At 39.8% G+C, this 17,781-nt stretch overlaps 1 protein-coding gene across 1 annotated transcript in view; it reads right to left on the bottom strand.

The window, feature by feature from the left end:
* The window catches only part of LOC118404157 (zinc finger protein 395-like), a 50,669-nt gene that overhangs the window by 17,993 nt on the left and 14,895 nt on the right, over positions 1-17,781 (bottom strand). Inside the window, exons 2-3 of the mRNA XM_035803180.1 lie at positions 10,133-10,254; positions 9,160-9,419 (exon numbers count right to left, since the gene is read on the bottom strand). Of these exons, the coding sequence (XP_035659073.1) occupies positions 9,160-9,419; positions 10,133-10,254 (382 nt within the window). The remainder of the gene's footprint in view (positions 1-9,159; positions 9,420-10,132; positions 10,255-17,781) is intronic.

The raw sequence follows: 17,781 nt of genomic DNA, 5'->3' as shown, positions 1-17,781 counted from the left end.
GGCTTTCTATTTTGTCATTTTTCTTGAAGTACACCAGTAGTAGGTTTTGACACAGCAAGATAAAATACAAAATAGAAAGCCCGATAAAAACGACTAAAAAAACGTTAAAAAAAACAGCCAGAGCCTAACCTCTGCTTGGAGAGTATGGAAACTCCACAGGAAGATCGATCTCTCAGGAGACAAAGAAAATCTGGTCTATGCAAGGACGTTACATAAATATAAATATTTCCTTGGTCTATGCGTACAGGTGGTCACAATAGACGGAACAAATATCTACATGTAAGGGACTACCAAAAAGGTAGTCCCACAATGGCTAGGTGGTCCTTTTATAGAGGTGGTCACTAGTACAGGTGACTGTATATCAATAGCCTTGTGGTCCTTATGGTAGGTTTAACTGTATTTAAAAAAATGTCTTTGAATTCTTTTCATACATAAATTCAAAATCATCTATCAAAGAGGCATACAGTATAGCAAAGTGCTTCTAATCTTTTCCATTTTGCAACAACAATAGATGTTTGGAAACGACATAAAAACTTGTAGGATCAGCATGATACATGTTGAGAAACAGCCAAGAAACTGAGAAGGACCATTTACATGCAAGCACACGTGTAAAGAGACTTAAGATGTCGTAAAACCTTACAGGATACTTTAAGCTGGATCTCATAAAAGTGAGATTTACAACTCTCGCTTTTAGCAGCTTGCTCAGATCAAACAAACACCCGCAACCCGCTCTGAGAAGGTTTGAAACTACACATCAGGGCTTGAAACACTATTTTCTGCATACTTGCACTGGTGCAGGTAACACTGAAAATTACCTGCACCAGACAAATTTTACCTGCACCACTCAGACAGTCAGAGTTTAGGAAGTATCAATCATACTAAAATTGTTCAGGAACCATTGCTATTTTTTTTCTTTTATACTTAATACGTCGTAACAGTCAATGCAGCTAATAACAATCCGCAAACAACCACATCATAGGACATTCATGTATAAAACCCTTTACATGGATCAGTGCAGGTTAGGTGCAGGTAGACACCAGAAATACCTGCACAGCTCCAATTTTACCTGCACTAACCTGCATATGCAGGTGGTATTTCGAGCCCTGCACATGTTACTAAGGCCTAATTCTACTTGGCTATAAGCCACAAAACAGGTCCCCACTGGAGTCAACATGTAAAGTCCAATGACTCCCGCCTTGTCTGGGTATCATGTCAATATTGACAGGAGCGAGCGATGCGTGGCATCAGGGTTGTAGCCAGCCTGAAATCGTTTTCAGTCCCCTCGATTTTGAATCCAAAGGAATGAGACGTCGAGCCGAAGGCATAACGTTCCTAAGGGGATCCGGGGGCATACTTCCCTGAAAAATTTTGAAATCTAGACCCTCTGAAACCCAATTTCCTGCATTTTGGCGTGTAGATTTTGCTGGTAGACTAAGCTGTTCATCTGTTTAGGTGAAAAATTACACAAGAAGACAGTTTTTCATATCTTTACTGACTTTAAATATAGATTTTTGTCCATTACAGAGGACGGAATGGGCAAATTTTTTTTCAGTCCCCAGCTGCAAAATTCCTTCAAAGGACTGAAGGACGGGTGCTGGCTACAACCCTGCGTGGCACACTTTTGGGGCAGACATACATAAAGGACAATTAGCGAAGCTGTGTTTACACCGATGTACATCAAAAGCTAAGATTCTAAACAAGCAAGAAAGACACTATTGACCTGAACAGTCCTCTTTTCGATCACATTTCACCTTCAACTTTATTAAAAATGATGTTTCCCAAATGTAAGCACTGACTATCATAACCCTAAGGGCTTATTACTACTGAAGTCTTGTTTATACCGACGTACATCAAAAGCTACGGTTCTAAACAAGCAAGAAAGACACTATTGACCTGTACAGTCCTCTTTCGGACAAAATTTGACCTTCCAATCTATAAAAAGAGTGGTTTCCAAATGCAAGCACCATCACGGATAAATGTTTTGAATTATCGTATCTTTCTAACACAAAAGAAAAAATGCATTAATGTGAAAATTTGACTGAAGAACATCAGTTATCTTGTTGAAAAATATCCTTAGGCTTAGCTGGAAAACCGAACCTAAGGACCCTGGGTTTATACCTTGATGCCCTTGATTTTAAGTCGTAAAAACTCAGCAAATACTCATAAAATTAAGTTTTCCTCCCTGCCCTCTGCTTTTATGATGTGGTCTTAATTGTTATGTTTTCACCTTAAAAAGCACTAGAACCAAGATAATACATTGGTACAGCCTTATGCCATAAAAACATAAAGCAACCTTTAAGAAAAATGCAAAATATTTCTACTGAGATTCATCCGTTCTCTTATTGGTTCAATGACTTGTTTTGATTGACAAGCTGGATGTAAATGTTCTATTCAGCGACACAATAGGCGGTACAACAGCCGCCACCACAGACAATAACACATCCCAGCATGCTTTGCGCCCGTGACCGAGTGACCCGGGTCGTAAACAAGCGCCCGGTGTTGAATGTAGCCAATGAACCGTTCCGTTCAACCTTCCTCCCGACTCTCGCAAACAACCGGATTGAATTACCTCAGGGGGGATCGTGGACTTTCCTCAAACAAGTGAGCCACAGACACTAGTCAATAACACACAAGGACTGGTCTACATATTACATATACACAATGAGCCTGTGTACATGTAGTAGTATAGTAAATGTATGTGTATGTGAATGTGTGTGTGTGTGTGTGTGTATCTGTGTGTGTGTGTGTGAGTTGTGTGTGTGTTGGGTATATTCTCTTGTGCCGGGAAAGGGAGTTTGCCGAGGAAGGGAGTTTGCCGTGATTGCGTCGGACGGGGCAAAGACTCGCTATCACGGCAAACTCCAACGCACCCACACCCACACACACACACCAAAAAAAAAACCCCAGCCCCGTTCCGTAGACTGCAAGGGAGTCTAGCTCTAAACCTGAAAATTTACAAAAAAACACCAAATGTATTGACGGTCGTCAAAACAAATGTGTGAAGTGTCTTTCAGCAGTAGCGGGATAAAAACAACTTTGAACTCCTCTTAGTTTTTGGTCCTCTGTTCTTCCGACAACTTGTTATTTCGCCTACGTCCCAATTAAAGAGTTCATTGACTTGATGTGGCGGCAGACTTCGCCCCCTTACCCATACTGCTTTGCAACGCTTCCAAGCCCCCAGACAAAAATACCAGTTCTAGGGATGGTTGACAATGCTTTATTTTGTCTATTGGAATCACAGAAACACACAAATAGACACACAAGCCAACAGGGTTGTCTTATACAGCTTAAATTTTTTTTTCCGTCCCACTCATTATTTGGGAGCCAACGTTGTTGATTTTTGTTGCTAAATCTGTAATTTTAAGCTTACAAAAATACATGTTCATCAATTTCATGATCATGTACTGAAGTTCAGATTTTTTTGACAGAAGGGAATCTTTATTCTAACAAGCAAAGTTCTAAGATAGAGGGACAGGTCCTGGAGACATCCTTAATTATAACCTAGTACCTGTAATGTATATTGCAGATCGCAGAAACACACACAGACAAGCCAAAAACAATATTTCCCAAGGGAGTGAAGCTAGCACAAGAGTTGGTGGGTAAGAGCTAAGGTTTAAAGCATCGCAAGCATCCTTACTATCCCTGCCCACTTTCTCTTTCCTGTGGCTTGGCATTCTTGCAAGAAAGCTGTACTTTTACTTTTCCCTCCTCACACAACATTATGACTTATCTTGAAAAAATTCCTTCTTATAAAGTTCAAAATAACAGGTGCAGCTATGAAAATGACAAATTGTCTCCTGCTAATTACCAGTTGTCAATAACATGGGTCTACCTGAAGTTCTAATATCAATGCTGATATCAATACCAGGACCTACACAATAAGCAAAAAAGGGGATTCTTGTTTCTATAACGTTATTTTTGTCAACGTAAAAATAAGACTAATGTAGCAAAGACTGTTTGTTTCACAGTTTCTTCTTACATTTCTTGTTTGAGTTAGAATGCCTTAAAAACAGTTTGGAAAAAATGTACATAAGACTTAGATGCTATTCTATGTAATAGTAATTTATTTGCTATGATTTTTGTTAGTAGGACTTTGGCGTGAAGAAAACTGGAAACAGATTAAAACGTTCATTTTGAAGAACCTGTTCTACTTCGGATACTTTGTCAACAACATGTGATCGAGGCAACTGATGTTTTGTTGCCGGATGCAGAGATTGACCCAAACACAGGCAGCCGCTGTAGCATGTTTTGAAAGAAAGCCTTTCTTCTCAAAGGTACAAATACCAGTAAAAGAAAGGGGTGGTTTCAGACTTGGAAAGAAATGAATTCCTCATTTCATTTCTCTTTTATAAATTCGCCAAGAAGGCTTTGTTTTCGATGTCATTTTTTTGTCTGTTTTTTGTTGCTAGCATAATGCTACAAGCTGTGGATGGACCCTAATGATATTTGGTATGTGGGTAGGGTCGAGAAAATGAAGGTCAAGTTTGAAAAAAGGCCTCATAGCAGCTTTCTAAGGTACTGCAAGAGAAGCTTTGGGTTTGATATCTCGTGGTCTGGTTTTGTATTTCTTTTGGCAGATGACAACATGAACACATGACAAGAAAAGAGGAACCAACTATCAAAAAAGGAAACTGAAACATCAGCAGTGCCAACTGCCAAGTGTCTCTAACATTTGCTGACTATCAAATAAAATGAACTTCAGAAAAACAGCTGTGTGGGAAAAAGCCAACCCAAGATAACAGGCTATTGAATAAATCTTCAACAAGGAACAGGAAAAATGGGAAACTCTAGGCTTAGATTGTACATTCAGTACATTGTTTTTTCGCTCAATATTGTATAGCTTAGAATGTACTACAAACCTGTATTAGGGGCCACCTCTACAGAGGGGCCACCTGTCCATAGTGGCCACTTTTTGTCGGTCCCTTGGGTATTTTATCTACAAGTTACCACCTCTATACAGAGGCCACCTGTCTATAGTGGCCAAATTTGTCCGGTCCCTTGAGTGGCCGCTATAGACAGGTTTGACTGTATATATAACATTAGCCAGTTGTCTTATACCAGTTTACATCACTTTGCCTTACATTGTACCTTTTACAATTGTTGTGCAATAAAATGGACTCAACTTGTTTTGCAGCGCTCAACGTTTACTGTAAGCTCTCACAACAAACATAACACCATCGCCAACATTTCACAATTTACCGTACAAGTAACCCAAAGAGGCCACTAACCTAGCGCTGTCACTTGTCAAGTCAAATTATCATTAATGTAGCGGAAGCAATAATTCAAAACTGGCCTATTAAATACTGGCAGGACATGCAAGCCATCAACCCACACACGCTATCACACAATCTGAAATATGTGTCGGTAGAGCGTTGAGTGCTCGCGGCTCTCATTTCGTGGTAACCAGTGCGTTTAGAAACATGTAACAAGGGGATTGACCCTCATAAAAGTCAGCATCAAATAATACTTCAGATAACGTTTTGCAGCTCCATCCAGTTGAGTTACTGTAAATGTAGAAACTTTCGCCGTAGTTTTATGTTCACGGTTTTCACAGTGGCCAATTCACCACAAACTTAAAACCATCGCGAACATTTTGCCATGGCAGTAAGAGACTACAGTGCATGGTGCTACCGCGAACTTAAAACCACCGCGAAAAGTCATTTTTTCCGCTACCGCAAACTTAAATGCATTTACAGTAACCAGGAAACATGTAACAAGTTTAGAAACATGTAACAAGGGGCTTGACCTACATAAAAAGCAGCATGAGATAATACCTTTAGAAATAGATAACATTTTGTAGCTGTACCCAGTTGAGTTGGTAGCTAGGGTGGTCCGATAATTGGTTCCTTTTACATACAGAAGCTCCCGGCAACCCATCACTATGTGGTGTTTTCTCTTTAAATAAGGCTGAAACAATTTAATTTGCTGGTTCTTAATAAAATAGAAGGCTCCAACCAAAACATCATTTTGTGTTGTTGTTTTCCTCAACTCAAGCCACACCAATTTTCTTTGCTGTTTTCTTGGATTAAAAAAAACAAGACTGGGAAAAAACATAAAACAGGGCCTAAAGGTAAAGTTTATGCATTGGTACAGTTATTTTTCTGTAGTTCACATCATTTAAAAGTCAGATGCAAGTTTCACTCCTAGCCTGCTGTTTTTATCTGGTCTGGTCTTGTTTGATTTCTACTTTAAAATCCTTGAGAAGGAGGGAAATAACTAAAAGAAGCCCAACCTCTGGATTTTAATGCAAGCAACGCCTGGAAATAAGAGGTTAGCGCCAAGAAGCTTTACAAGCAATCTGTGTCTTGTCTTGTCTTGCTTGATTTCTACCTTAAACTCCTTGAGAAGCAACAACTAGCAGAAGCCCAACCTCTAGAGTTATGAAAGCAATGCCTGGAAATAAGAAGTTAGGCCTACTTTGGGCAAGAAGCTTTACAAGCAAACTGTGGGTTCAAAAACAGCTTAACCTGATTATACTAAGGTTTTATAGGGTTTATCCTAGTGGCCTTCTGAACTATTTATAGGTGAGCCTGCTGTGATTTTGTGGTCAAAAACATGGCTTTAATCTGCTTCTGTGGTTGAGTCCTTTTTAGTGGTAAGTTTACATTTACAAAAGGTATGGATAATCCAAGACTGAAACCAAAATTCAGACTGTACTTAACTTGCGGTGTTTACGCCACATGTTTTAGAGAAAGGATTATACATATGAGACAATGATTTCTGAGTAAATATTGCATGGTTAAACTGGTTGTATACCAGGGCTGTCTATAGCTTTGAATTTTTCTCTATTCCACCTCTTTTTTGGGAGCGCAACATGTTAGCTTGGAGCTTACCTATTCTAAATACTATAAATGCAGAAATGTTCACGTTTTTTTGCGAGGCAGTCTTACTGCAAACTTACAACCACCGCGAACATTTTTCCATTACAGTATATGACTACAGTGTATGGCACTACCGCGAACTTAACACCACTGCGAACACTCCACTTTCCCGCTAACGCGAAATTAAATCCCCGCAAACATAAATGCAATTACAGTGATCTAACAGAAAGTTCATCTTGTACACTAGTCCCTAGGCCTGAGCAAGAGCTGACCCAAATTCTGAGTCCATGCCAAATCGATTGTCCCTGCATGCATGGTGATGGGCCAATTGTCACCCTATTGAGGACACACTTATGCCAGCCTGTCCTGTATTGGGGACATCACTAACGTAAACAATTACAGACTGGTACTGTAAATGTAAAGATTTAATTTGCAGAAGCGGGGAAAAAGAACTGTTCGTGGTGGTTCTAAGTTCGCGGTGGCGCCATGCATTGTAGTATCTTACTGCCATGGAAAAATGTTCGCGGTGGTTTTAAGTTTGTGCGTTGAAGCAGCTACCGTGAAAACCAGCGAACATAAAACTACCGCAAACATTTCTGCCTTTACGGTATTAGGGACATCACTAAGTAAACAATTACAGACTAGTAAGTGGGTGGCAAGTCATTTGGAAGACTCCATAAAACTGCAGGGAGTCTATACAAAATAAACTGTGTGTTTTATAAAATCTAGAAAATTTAGAAGTGTGCTTGTACATAAAGAGAAAGGAAAGAACTCTCATGAATTGAATTCATCACTGAATGTCAGACTGGAAAGTTCGTGGCAGATCATTTGGTAGACTCCATAAAACTGCAGGGAGTCCATACAAAATAAACTGTTGGTTTTATCATGTCAATAGACTAACGTAGTTAGGGTGTATCTGTTAATTTGCAGGTATTGTAGTGGTAGTTAATATGTTTATGCTATACATGTATTAGAAATTAACACATAAATGTACTTAAAGCCCCAATACAACCATGACACTTTTAATGATACAAGCTCCTTGATACAACAAATGATTTTGGCACCAACCTTTGCTTCCAAAGTAGCAAGAGTATATCTGTTTCTTTTCCTTGTTAAAACCATGTTTAAAACCTTGTGATGATTTTCTGATGATGAAAAATGATTTTCTGTGACCACATAAAATGCTTCCTTTGCAATAAAGGGAAGAACTATACTTATGATTGAGTAGGATAAAAGAAATTAAAGTTTGTGACCTATTTTCAACATCTATAGGCCACTAGAACCTTGAAATACTATATGAAAGTAATGTTTCTGTGATCACATAAATGCTTCCTTTGCAACAAAGGGAGGAACTATAGTACTTATGGTTGAGTAGGATTAAAGAAATGAATGAATGAGACCTACATGTATTTTCAATATCTATAGGCCACTAGAACCTTGCAATACTTTCTGAAAGTAATGTTTCTGTGACCATTTAAAATGTTTCCTTTGCAATAAATGAAAGAACTATACTTATGATTGAATAGGATGAAAGAAATGAATGAATGAGACCTATTTTCAACATCTGTAGGCCACCAGAAAAATTCCTATATTCAAGGCTCATTCACCTTAAATGGCTCGGATTCAAGAAATGACATCTGCGAAGGATTTTTCCTCCACACAAAACAACCGAGCCCCCTCCCATGTCCCTACCAAGTCAACACAACCCTGGATGAAAGCATATCTCTTGCTGCTGCTCCCAGTCTTCACTCGGATGTGTTTTGAGGAATATGATACCAGCTCTAACTCTAACTCCCTGCCAATCTGTCTGTGTCACAGAACTGGAAGTCTGGGATATGGTAATACTGCTAAATAGGCTAACAGTGTGACATTGGAGTTGGATGAACTTGCCAACAGGCAACTGGCTGATATCCCATACATGCTTTTTACCATAAGTCGTAGGCAGCCTATTTTGATTTGCCATGTTCAAGTCAGTGTAGCAAGGCAACCAAATGTTGCATAATTGCCGTCTTTGATTTTAGCGTAATGCATACATTTGGTCATTCTTAGCGTAAAGCTCAAGTTCTTGTGACTCCCCATGTAGTCAGCGGAGCCCAACAAATCAGAGAATGGGAGGCAGTGAAACACTAAAAAGAACAGAAAATAGAGAAGAGTGGAGAAAACTGGTTGCAAGATCTTCTGCAGTGCCAAATACAGTTATTCCTGTTTAATGTATAATGGTGCTTTACGTTCACGGTTTCACAGTGACAGTCTTATCGTCAAGGAATCATCCATTCCCCAATCCCTACGTCAAAACAGTACGTCTACAGAGTACTTATACTAAGGAAACTTGACGCACCTTCCTCTTCCTCGGTGATCTCCCCTCCAAGAAGAAGTCGTGGCTCTCCCCCAGGTCGATGCCCTCGTCCACAGGGGGAGTTCCAAACATGGTGGTGGGGGGGTTGTCGCACGTGGAGGGAGGGGTGGGGGGTTTGTGTGGGGGGGAGGGGGAGGAGCGCATGCTGAGGGTACTGATGCTGCTTGCCCCACTGCTGCTGTTTAGTGACGAGGACAGGAGACCTTCGTGCCAGTGCTGGGGACTCATTGGGGGCTTCTCTCCTGGAAAATGAGATGAACAAAAACTCCTTATTATCCAGGTAAACTCCTTTAGTATTCTTTAGTATCCAGGTCATTTGTTTGAACAATGAAAATTATTATACAAGGCGGCTTCTCTCCTGAAGAACAAGAAGAAGAAAAAAAGGTCTATAAAAGTTTATAAGTCAATTGCAAATTGTGATCATGTCCTGAAAGAAGGGACATCTCCAGCTTTACATTTTTTTCTGTCCCACTCATTATTTGGGATCGGGAGCCCATGTTATTCCTTTTCCTGGTTAAAACATGTCATTTTAAGACCATAAAAATAGTTTGTTTTTTAAGTTGGCCAAAAGGAGTCACCAGCCACTGGGAGCCAAACACATTCTTAGGCCGGCTTACCAATGGCAGCTATCTTATGCTACCGTAGGATCTGCTTGGAGATTAGGCAACAGCCTGTCTTCCAGGATCATAGTAGTGGTCCATGGATGACCATGTAACATACCTGATGTACTGGAGCTTACGGAGCTGTCGTCGGACGCTTGTCTGCAGGATTGACTGGTAAAGACAGGGTAGGAAGTTTGTTTGTTTTTTACAGTGAGGACAACGTACCTGATGTACCGGAGCTCACAGAGCTGTCGTCGGACGCTTGTCTACAGGATAGACTGGTTAGGATAGGGTAGGAACAGAAGTTTGTTTGTTTGTTTGTTTGTTTGTTTTTACAGTAAGTACAAACGTACCTGATGTACCGGAGCTCACAGAGCTGTCGTCTGATGCTTGTCTGCAGACAGGGCTGCAGGAGAGGCTGGTGAGGATCATGGCGGCCATGCACTCATCCATGTCAAACTCCTCACTCGTTTTCCTGCAACGAATAACAACAAGATTTGTTTGTTTGTTTGTTTGTTTGTTTGTTATGAGGCACTTAAGGCCTCAACATCATGGCAGCCATACACTCATCCATGTCAAACTCCTCACTCGTTTTCCTGGAGAAAAAACAAACAATTCTTGTTATGTAGTTTCTTACTTGTTTGTTTGTTTGTTCGTTTGTTTGTTTGTTAAGAAGCAGTTAAGGCCTCAACATCATGGCGGCCATGCACTCATCCATGTCAAAAATCCTTGCTTGTTTTTCTGCAAAAAAATAAAATCATGTTGTTACGTAGCTGTTAATTTATTTGTTTGTTTGTTTGCACTCACTCATTTTTCTGGAAGGAATAAAGTAAAAGCTGTTAATAGCTGTTCACTTCTTTGTTTGTTTGTTTGTTTGTCTGTTTAGAAGTGCTTAATGCACTCATACATGTCAAACTCATCGTTTTTCTGCATGGAATAAGAACAAGTTGTTTATTCATTTGTTTGTTTTTTAGAAGAGCTTTTCCATTGTCAAACACCTCACTTGTTTTTCTGAAAGAAATAATAACAATTGTTTATTTGTTTTTATGCACTCATCCATGTCAAACTCCTCACTCGCTTTTCTGCAAAAAATAAAATCATGTTGTTAGGTAGCTGTTTACTTGTTTGCTTGCTTGTTTGTTTGTTTGTTTGTTTGTCAATCTTAAAATTAAAATTTGAGATTGAAATCAATGTGTCCTCATGCATTTCAATTTTGCTTTGTTTAAAGGTCTGCTACGCAGTTTTTTGCGCTTCAAACTGAAAACAAAAAATCCATTTTCCGATCATTTCTTTATATAGTTAGTTGAATCAAGCCTACCACGTTACGGAACACTATTCAAGGCATGTCGGGAGTCGATATTTTCGCAGTGCAAGCCCGTTTGAAAACCTGTGAATCTGCACGCCCGTGCTGGGTTTCAGCCCTTTTGTTTCTTCCGAACGAACCGTTGATGATTGATTCTTGTTCAAATTCTCACCGGTGCCTTACTAGGGAGGTCAGAAAGTTACAGCGCGCGTAGGACGAAATGTTTGTAGGCTAATTCTCTACGTCGCAAACGTGAAATAATGACGCAAAAGTGTCAAAAAGTGTCAAAAAGTAGTAGTAAATCTGAGATTTCTTAGTTCTAGAATATTTCAAATTTGAGCACAAAAAAATGCGTAGCAGACCTTTAATTATATTCTACCAGAAGAGTTTTTGTCAGAGTCTAAAAAAAGAGAAAAAATACAATCCTCCCTACCAACCCTATTTTTTTCGGCCTCAAACAGGAAACACAATTTTTTTTTCCTAGGCCCTCCAACTAGAGGTAACCCGAGTTCAAACCTTCAACCTAAGCTGTGATTGGTCGGCTGCCTAACTGAAAAACAACAGCTGCATGTCGCTTTTTAGCACCCCTTATCAATATGGGTCAAGGCGACCCAGGAACTGGGCCGTGCCATTCATGCCGCAGGGGGGGGGGGGGGGCAGGACAATGCAGGTGGTTATAGAAATTTGACAGTTAAAATATCCGTGAAAAATTGTTAAGCCTATGGTGCTCACATAAAAAGGGGTAATTATAAGATTGGGGGACTTCTTTTTCAGGGATTGTGATATCGCGTGGCTTTAAATGCATCTAAGTTTATTTTCTATCTGTACAGCTATCGGTATTAACCGCCTATTGACTTAACGCACCAGCTTTTGTATCTGTATCTGTATAGCCGAAATACTAGCTACCGCCCTTTGGCTTACTTTAAAACTTTATCCCGCCACCAACCAGGTAACACGCCAGCTTCTCTATCTGTATCTATATAGCTGGTATAACCGCAATTCCGTGTAATACACCAGCGTCTGTATTTGTATCTTTATGTGTATTCTTCATCATGGTAGACTTTAGGCTGTGCAGAAAAAAATTCTAACAAAAAACAAATCCTTATTTGGAATTCGAGCCCATAACACTGAGGAAGCCACACGGCGAAACATGTTTGTGGTGTGTCGGTTCGAATAAAGTTCCTAAACGGGGAACATACGGCTCCAGCGTCTTTTCTGAAGATGTGGCGTAAGTGTGAACGGTTGGCTTGAGGTCTCCTTCTCCACATATATCTAAAAAACAAATCCTTATTTGGAAGTACTTTCACTGGCTAAGAAAAGAACAGCTTTCACTTTTCCCATGGGACTACTGCCTTGTTGTGTCTTCTCTTTGAAAATACAGAAAGGAAGATTTAAGAAAAGAATTGTTCCGTTGACACCAGGCTATTTTTGGGTACCGTGATAATCCCATAGAAATCTTGACAGGTATTGTTCGTATCTTTATCTTTGTCCAGTTAACTTAAGTCATTAAATTATTCCTAACGAGTGCACAAAACCATTACTAGAATGTTGCCATATGTCCCTTTAAATTTTAAAGTGCTTTAATCTTCTTAGTAGCCAAACTGTTTTTTAAAAATTCATGATTCTGCTGCAGTACCTAGTAAAGCTGCCAGGGGGCCCAAAATCTTCTCAATAGGACAAGACCTAAACACAGAACAAATGTCAAGACAATCCATCCATAGCTTTTAGAGACATCTCTCTTAACCAAGAATGAACACTAGGGCTGAAGCTTCATCCCAGGTCAGAAACTTGTTAATTTTGACAGACAAAAAAATCTCCCACTTATCAAAAAAAATATTGACTTTACGACATCAAAATACATGAGGAAGTATTTTTGTAAGCTAAAAACACTAGTACCAGAAAATTACAATGGGCTCCCAAACAAATATTGAAACAGAAATAAAAATAAATCTAGAGACAGTCCTGATACAATTTACCCTACCAAATGCATAACTTCTAGGCAAAGGTAACAATAAGTACAAACAATGTAGTTTTCAGGAAAACACACCAGGTTACAAATATTGAGACAGCCACAGAAAAGATAAAAATAAATCTGGAAACAGTCCTGATACAATATAATTTACCTTACCAAATGCATAACTTCTAAGCAAATACAACAATAAGTACAATGCAATTTTCAAGAAAATGCGCCAGGTGTACTTGCACAGGTAAACAACACAATTACAAAGACCCTATTGTTCTCCAGTCACCACCTACAAACAGTACAAAGACCTGATCCCATTCTTTGTGACCACTGACCTATTTTTGAAAGGACAAACATTTTAATAAAAACACTTTGCAATCTGCCGGCCGTCTTGTTTGTCCATTATGTGGGTACATAGATTACTCTAGACTTGTACAATAAAGCCACTTGAGCCTACCCTTTTTGGCAAAAGCAACTTTGTTTTGCGTTTGCCATAATTTCAAATACTGTAAATGCATTTAAGTTTGCGGGGATTTAATTTCGCGGTAGCGGGAAAAAGGACTTTTCACGGTGGATGTAAGTTCGCGGTAACACCATAGACTGCAGTGTAATACCATAATAGAAAAATGGTCGCGGCGGTTTTAAGTTCGCGGTGAAGTGGTCACCGCGAAAACCGCCAATATTAATCAACCGCGAACATTTCTACATTTACAGTAGACAACAGAAGCAAATGTCTTTCATGTGCCAAGCTTAAAACGTTTTTGGGGGGTTGCAAGGTAAATACTTAAAAAGATTTGATATAAGTAGTTCCAAAGGCCGAGTACAGTACGTTATATCTTAAAATGTTATATCTCATTTTTGACAGAACGGATGTTGTTTACAAAGTTGGAGCACTATGGAAAGAAGACAAAGAAACAGATTTGTAACACACTATTAGGTTTTAAAATGGGGAAAACCCTTAAGGCGGAAATTACTGTGCATACAAACACACTGTCGAATTCTACATCAGCAACTTTGTTTTCATCATTCAAAGGCAGCCAACAACAGATGAAAACTTCAGAAAGAAAACAGAATCAGTGAACTAGTAACATATAGACAATTAACATAAAACAATTAATAGTACAGATGAAAACATTAAGACGGTCATTACAATTTAGAAAAGATTAAAATTCTAGGTTTAGATGACTTTTAAGTTCTCATTTTCTAAGTCTTTCTATCCTAAAGATTGTGGCCTAGAAACACTTTACTGATTTGACATAGTTTGAGGACTTAGGTACACATCTTTGGGTGGCATCAAGTTATCTATGGAGACTTACAAAATCTTAGATAGAAAACTTTCATATATAGTTCTAAGAATCTAAATTTTCTATCCTAAAGATTCTGGCCTAGAAACACTTTACTGATTTGACATAGCTTGAAGACTTAGGTAGAAGTCTTTGGGTGGGGTCAAGCTATCTATGGAGACTTAACAAAATCTTAGATAGAAAACTTCTTAGTTCTAAATATCTATATTTTGTCATTCTTAAGATTGTGACCAAGAAACAAGTTATTGCTTTGGCATAGTTTGAGGACTTAGGTAGACTTCTTTGGGTGGCGCCAAGTTATCTATAGAGACTTTGCAGACTGATCTGTGAAACACCTGGTCGCTTATTTGTGAAACTCGACACCACCGGACGGGCTGGGTGTCCTCGATTTAGAGTGTTTTCTGGGCATTTAAACATTTAAAGTGTCCTGTTGGTAGTAGATAATTGTGCTACACATTTCTGATACTTTCTAGTTTGTTGTGAAGATTGTTTTTAGCTTCCCTCTCCATCTGTCTGTCTGTCTGTGTGTGTATGTGTGATTGTGTATCTCTGTGTGTAAGATCAGTCTGTGTGTATCTGTCTCTGTGTGTGAGAGTGTGTGTGTGTGTGTGTATGTATGTGTGTATGTGTGTGTGTATCTGTGTGTGATCAGTCTGTGTATGTGTGTGTGTGTATGTTTCTGTATGTGTGTGTGTGTGTGTTTGTGTGTATATCTGTGTGTGTGTGTGTATGTGTGTGTGTGTGTGTGTGTGTTTGTGTGTGTGTGTGTGCATGTTTCTGTATGTGTGTATCTGTGTATGTGTGCATGTGTGTTACTGTGTGTGCATGTAGACCAACAATGTTGTTATGTATCTATGCCAGCCAACCAGAGTATGTGCACCTGTGCATGATGCAACAGGTGGAAGGTAAAAAAAAAAGTTCTGATGACATCCTCTTATTTTTCTATAGGCATATGTAATGATATATGTAGTTTCATAGCCTTTTTAATGCTGTAGAGGTAGTGGGCTGTTTTCTACTGAGTCTAGGGAATTAAGTATAGTGAGGCAGGGCCCAACACTTTCCTTCCACCGCCTTTTACCTCCCCAACCAAAGTCAGGTACCAATTTTTACACCTAACTGGAATGAGGACAGTCATGTAAAGTGTCTTTCCAAGAGCAAAAAATTGGAAGCATGACAGGATTTGAACCAAGGACTTCTGGCTTCTGGGCCAAACACCACGCCACATGACCCTGAAAATGGTACAGACCACAGTTTGAATTGAACCTGTCCTTCGACATCCATTATCTCATTACAATCTCCTTATGCTATTACAAGGGCCATTATGATCAAAGCCAAAGTCCACAACTGACCATCGTATGTGTGTGATTTGTATTTAGCTTCTGTCTCAAACACTAGCCTGACAGAATACAACATACTTGTTGTTCAGTCCCTTTGGTGCCTTGAGGCATATAAGGCAACGAGTTTCCTTACTTCTGCAGCAAGAACTGTTCCCACCAAAAGACTGTAACTACACATGTACATTACATGTATGTAACTTCAGGAAGTTCTAAACCTCTAACAGGTATGCATCCCTGACCTTCTCGTGCGTTCTAAAAGAAATTTTTGCAAACCACGAGCCCATGGCTCGATCGATCTCCGTCACCGCCCTCAGTTACCGAACTTGTTTTTCAGACTATTTTTAGAGCGTGGACGCTCGCCTTGACAAAGCGACAACAAATGCTAGACTTGTCTCGTCACGTACTGACGTTGTAAACAGTCGCTCCCCCTGTTTGAAAAATGACGAACTTGGAAGTTTTCCAGAAAAGATGTCCTGTGACTTTGGAGTCACATGGTTTGTGGTTGAAGTCCTATGACCGCGTACCATCCCCCTTTTAAATGCCTTAGCGGTTAGAACATCTGCTACTTTACCCTCAAATTGGAACTGCTCATGAAACATGTTTTCTGTGTTAAGGTTTCTTTAAAATTTAAAAAAAAATCAGTCATTTTTACATGCAACAAGGGGTCACAAATCTTCTAAAATATGTAAACATCATAAAACTAGACATTTAGATTGAATTTTTGAACACGTGCTCTTTAGAACTTGTTCGTCAAAGAAGTATCATACTAACAAAGTAGAAAAAAGAAATAAGTAATTTCTTTGCTGCAAGGAAGTATGGGTAAGGGGGTGAAGTCTGCCTTCTTAAGTTTAAGAGCCTTGTTAGGTTGGGATTGGGTTCGCTCCCAAAACCACCAGACACCGAACAACTTCAAAATCTGGCACCAAGAAACCTCCGTCTTCTTGGACGGCCTTCAAAAACCTCAAGGTAAACTATAGGGCCAACTACAGTCAAACCTGTCTATAGCGGCTACTCAAGGGACTGGAGAAATGTGTCCAATATAGACAGGTGCCACTATAGAGAAAATGCTGATCAATTGACCAAGCAATAAGTTCAAGTGCCTTGCTAGGTTTGAATTGGGTTCACTCCCAAAACCACCAGACACCCAAACAACTTCAAAACTTGGCAGGAAGAAACCTCCGTTTTCTTGGGCGGCCTTCAAAAAACCTCTAAGGTAAACTATAGGGCCAACTATAGGAACTGCCAAGGATAAGGCATCAAAGCTCTGTAAATTGTAATTGAACCACCTGTAATGGTGCCAAACAGACAGAACCTTTAAAAATGTCTGCTTGAATTGGTTCAAGGATACCCTGGTTAAACTGCATTCTTAAACACTGCCTATCCCTGCCCTCAGAGTCGCTACAAAACCTTCTGGCTGAGTACATAGGAAAAGATGTTGCAATTGACCAAAAAAGAAAATAGAGTGCAGTCAAACCTGTACCACCTTTACCACCTGACTTGTGATGACTTTTTGGTGGTCCCTTGGATAAGTTTCCCCAATAGGTGATTATCTTTATAACATAAAGTACATCTTGCCAAAGACTAGCCTGATTAAATCTTGCTTATAGCAGCCCGCCAAACATCCGCCGGCCTCCTCTACGGGGAGGGGCCAGTACCGTCTCGGACAGCAGAGTTTGCGTTACACAGACTAGCCAAAGGCCATCACGCCAAAAAGGAAGAACACACCAGAAGTTTGTTCATTTCTCTTCCACTGGCCCAAACAGCCTTGAGTGAAGTTTAAATGGCAAAAACTGCCGCTGGGGGTTACATAGAGTTCAGCATGTGTGCTATACCCATTACAACACCCTCCCCTGCGCCTATTACTTTAAGTATTAGCCATTACACATTACATCGTTTCCACCATGTGACAGTCATGCCAAGACAGCGAAACCGCAGCCAGACACAATTTTAAAAAGACACCGAATTCCTGAATCCATGCCAAGGATGGAATGTCCAGGGCAGAAAAACTGGCAAGGAAAAAGGCAATGTCCTTGACCAAAGAGCAGGGAACGTCTATGTTGGATTTGGGCCAACAACTTTGATGTGCCATACTATT

Source organism: Branchiostoma floridae, chromosome 17 (assembly GCF_000003815.2).
Source record: "Branchiostoma floridae strain S238N-H82 chromosome 17, Bfl_VNyyK, whole genome shotgun sequence".
NCBI lineage: Eukaryota > Metazoa > Chordata > Leptocardii > Amphioxiformes > Branchiostomatidae > Branchiostoma > Branchiostoma floridae.
The sequence above is the reverse complement of the archived record's forward strand: the minus strand, read 5'-3'. Positions and strand labels throughout refer to the sequence as shown.